We start from the raw sequence: 4,396 nt of genomic DNA, 5'->3' as shown, positions 1-4,396 counted from the left end.
AGAGGGGGGGCAGATAGGGGGTGGGTGGGGTTGGAGTGGGGAGGGGGAGAGAGTCGGGGCAGGGGGAGAGAGTGAGAGAGGGGGGGAGAACAGGCTGGAGAGGGGAGGTAGTCCAGAGAGGCACCAGGACCACAGACAATAGGTGCAGGAGTAGGCCATTCGGCCCTTCGAGCCAGCACCGCCATTCACAGTGATCAGGGCTGATCATCCCCAATCAGTACCCCGTTCCTGCCTTCTCCCCATATCCCCTGACTCCGCTATCTTTAAGAGATCTATCTAGCTCTCTCTCCCCATAATGGGCCTTCATGGTCAGACAAAGATCCCTGCACGCACAACAACTGGGGCTTGGCTCAAAGGGCCACAGCCACACTAGTTCTGTATCTGAGTTAATGTTTAGTGATACTTGTACTGAACTGCACACTGTACCTCGCTCCATGTGCCAAGTACCAGACCTGTCCTTCCCAGAACCACCCCACCCCCATCCGTACTGACCCCACTCCCCTGCCCACCCCTCGTACAATCCTCCCCTACCTCCCCCCCCCCTCAATCATGCCTCTACCAGCGCTGATCCCACCCGCCCGTGACCAGACCTGCCCCTAACACCCCATGCCCACCCACTCCCTGCTTCAGCAAGGCCAGAAAAGCAGACACAGACAGACAGACAGACAGACAGACAGACAGACAGACAGACAGACAGACAGACTAAGGCAGATACGTGAAGAGTCAGGAAGACGGAGAAAGACGGACGATCACACGGGCAAACACTTTTACACACACGTACACACACACACACGTACACACACACATGTACACACACAGGTACACACACACAGGTACACACACACAGGTACACACACACAGGTACACACACATGTACACACACATACACACATGTGCACACACACGTACCGACGCGTACACACACGCGTACCCACAGGCGTGCACACACATCTACACATGTACACACACGTACACACATGTACACATTCACACGTACACACATGTACACACACACACGTACACACACATTTACACACACCTACACACTCGTGTACACACACGTACACACACATGTACACACACGTGTACACACACGTGTACACACACGTGTACACACACGTGTACACACACACGTGTACACACACGTACACGCACACACACATGTGTACACACACACGTACACACACATGGGCAGACACATGGGCACACATATACCCACACATGTACACACGTGGGCAGACACACATATACATACACACACACACACACACACACACACATGTACACACACTCAGGCGTACACAAGTTCACAAGTTATAGGAGTAGAATTAGACCATTCGGGGTTCGGCCCATCGAGTGTACTCCGCCATTCAATCATGGCTGATCTCTGCCTCCTAACCCCATTCTCCTGCCTTCTCCCCATAACCCCTGACACCCGTACTAATCAAGAATCTATCTATCTCTGCCTTAAAAATATCCACTGACTTGGCCTCCACAGCCGTCTGTGGCAAAGAATTCCACAGATTCACCACCCTCTGACTAAAGAAATTCCTCCTCATCTCCTTCCTAAAGGAACGTCCTTTAATTCTGAGGCTGTGACCTCTAGTCCTAGACTCTCCCACTAGTGGAAACATCCTCTCCACATCCACTCTATCCAAGCCTTTCACTATTCTGTATGTTTCAATGAGGTCCCCCCTCATCCTTCTAAACTCCAGCGAGTACAGGCCCAGTGCCGACAAACGCTCATCATAGGTTAACCCACTCATTCCTGGGATCATTCTTGTAAACCTCCTCTGGACCCTCTCCAGAGCCAGCACATCCTTCCTCAGATACGGTGCCCAAAATTGCTCACAATATTCCAAATGTGGCCTGACCAGCGCCTTATAGAGCCTCAGCATTACATCCCTGTTTTTGTGTACAAGCCCTCGATATAAATACTCGCATAGAATTTGCCTTCCTGGCAACCGATTTGATTTGCAAATTAACTTTTTGGGAATCCTGCACCAGCACTCACAAGTCCCTTTGCACCTCCGATTTCTGGATTCTCTCCCCATTTAAAAAATATAATCTACACCTTATTACCAACATGCATGACGCCGCATTTTGCTACACTGAATTTTCCACTTTTCTGCCCACTCTCCCAACCTGTCCAAGCAGAGTCCTTGCTTCCACGACACTGCTGGCCTCTCCACCTATCTTAGCATCACTGGCAAACGGCCACAAAACCTTCAATCATAATGTCATAAGAAAAAGTCTACTCCGCCATTCAATCATGGCTGATCTATCTCTCCCAACCCCATTCACCTGCCTTCTCCCCATAACCTCCGACACCCGTACTAATCAAGAATCTATCTATCTCTACCTTAAAAAAATACCGACTGACTTGTGGCCTCCACAGCCGTCTGTGGCAAAGAAATCCACAGATTCACCACCCTCTGACTAAAGAAATTCCTCCTCATCTCCTTCCTAAAGGAACGTCCTTTAATTCTGAGGCTGTGACATCCTGAAACATCCTCTCCACATGCACTCTATCCAGGCCTTTCACTATTATTATAGTATGTATCCCCTTATCCAAATCATTAATATACAACATGAAGAGATGTGGACAGACAGACGGGGACACACACACAGACACGCACACACGGACACGCACACACAGACGAACACGCACACACACACTCACACAGACACGCACACACACGGACATGCACACACACACACACACACCCACACACAGACACACAAGCACACGCACACACACACACACATACATACACACACAGACCCACACAGACACACCCACACACAAGCACACGGACACGGACGCACACACACATGGACACGGACACGGACACACACACACACACATACACACACACACAGACACACACACACACACACACACACACACACACACACACACACACACACACACACACACACACACACACAGGCGCGGTGACTGTCGCTGCCACCCACCTCTCACAGAAGGTGTGCAGACAGGGCAGAACCTTCGGAGTGTTGTATCGATCCAGGCAGATGCTGCAGACCAGGAACTGCTTGTCGATCTGTCGCATCACCGGGCTGGACAGAGAGTCACAGCTCGCCATGGCAACGGCCGGGGAGGGGGCACCGCGGGGAACCTGCAGGGGGAGACAGGCAGGGGGGAGACAGGCGGGGTGGGAGACAGGCGGGGGGGGAGATACAGGCGGGGGGGAGATACAGGCGGGGTGGGGAGACAGGCGGGGGGAGACACAGGCGGGGTGGGGAGACAGGCGGGGTGGGGAGACAGGCGGGGGGGGGATACAGGCGGGGTGGGGGAGACACAGGCGGGGTGGGGGAGACAGGCGGGGTGGGGGAGACAGGCGGGGGGGGAGACAGGCGGGGGTGGGGGAGACAGGCGGGGTGGGGAGACAGGCGGGGGGGAGACAGGCGGGGGGGAGACCAGGCGGGGTGGGGGGACAGGCGGGGTGGGGGGAGACAGGCGGGGTGGGGAGACAGGCGGGGTGGGGGAGACAGGCGGGGGGAGACAGGCGGTGGTGGGGGAGACCACAGGCGGGGTGGGGAGACAGGCGGGGTGGGGGAGACAGGCGGGTGGGGGGACAGGCGGGGTGGGGGAGACAGGCGGGGGGGGAGACAGGCGGGGGTGGGGAGACACAGGCGGGGTGGGGAGACAGGCGGGGGGGGAAGACAGGCGGGTGGGGGAGACAGGCGGGTGGGGGAGACACAGGCGGGGTGGGGGAGACAGGCTGGTGGGGGAGAACAGGCGGGGGGGGGGGAGACAGGCGGGGTGGGGAGACAGGCGGGGGGGGGGGGAGACAGGCGGGGTGGGGGAGACAGGCGGGGGGGGGTGATACAGGCGGGGTGGGGAGACAGGCGGGGTGGGGGAGACAGGCGGGGGGGGGGAGACAGGCGGGGGGGGGGAGACAGGCGGGGGGGGGGAGACAGGCGGGGTGGGGGAGACACAGGCGGGGGGGGAGATACAGGCGGGGGGGGGGAGACAGGCGGGGTGGGGGAGACAGGCGGGGTGGGGGAGACAGGCGGGGTGGGAGAGAGAGCGTGTTATTTGTAGAAGGGAGGGGGAAGGAAAGAGAAAGATGCGGTTTGGGGAACGGAGGAAGAGAGATTTATTAGAAATAATCTGAGACAATGAGCAGCAAACAACAGCAAGGACATTCCCGTGGACTGACCGTGCCGCCCTTCACCAGCACCATGCCCGTCCCATCCCACACAATCCCACCGGCACGGGGTCGAGGCTCATGGAACGAGCTGCCCCGAGGATGTAGTTGAGGCAGGTTCTGTAACAAGGGTCACGACCTGAAACGTCACCCATTCTTTCTCTCCACAGATGTTGCCTGACTTGCTGAGTTACTCCAGCATTTTGTCTACCTTCATC

At 56.6% G+C, this 4,396-nt stretch overlaps 1 protein-coding gene across 1 annotated transcript in view; it reads right to left on the bottom strand.

Moving 5' to 3' along the window:
• LOC116969709 (tripartite motif-containing protein 2-like) overlaps positions 1–3,169 on the bottom strand; it is an 18,759-nt gene extending 15,590 nt beyond the window's left edge. The window contains exon 1 of the mRNA XM_033016491.1: positions 2,980–3,169. Coding sequence (XP_032872382.1) covers positions 2,980–3,110 — 131 coding nt within the window. The 5' untranslated portion in view covers positions 3,111–3,169. The remainder of the gene's footprint in view (positions 1–2,979) is intronic.
• Between the last annotated feature and the right edge of the window lie 1,227 nt (positions 3,170–4,396).

This window comes from Amblyraja radiata, unplaced genomic scaffold (genome assembly GCF_010909765.2).
Source record: "Amblyraja radiata isolate CabotCenter1 unplaced genomic scaffold, sAmbRad1.1.pri scaffold_1058_ctg1, whole genome shotgun sequence".
NCBI lineage: Eukaryota > Metazoa > Chordata > Chondrichthyes > Rajiformes > Rajidae > Amblyraja > Amblyraja radiata.
The sequence above is the reverse complement of the archived record's forward strand: the minus strand, read 5'-3'. Positions and strand labels throughout refer to the sequence as shown.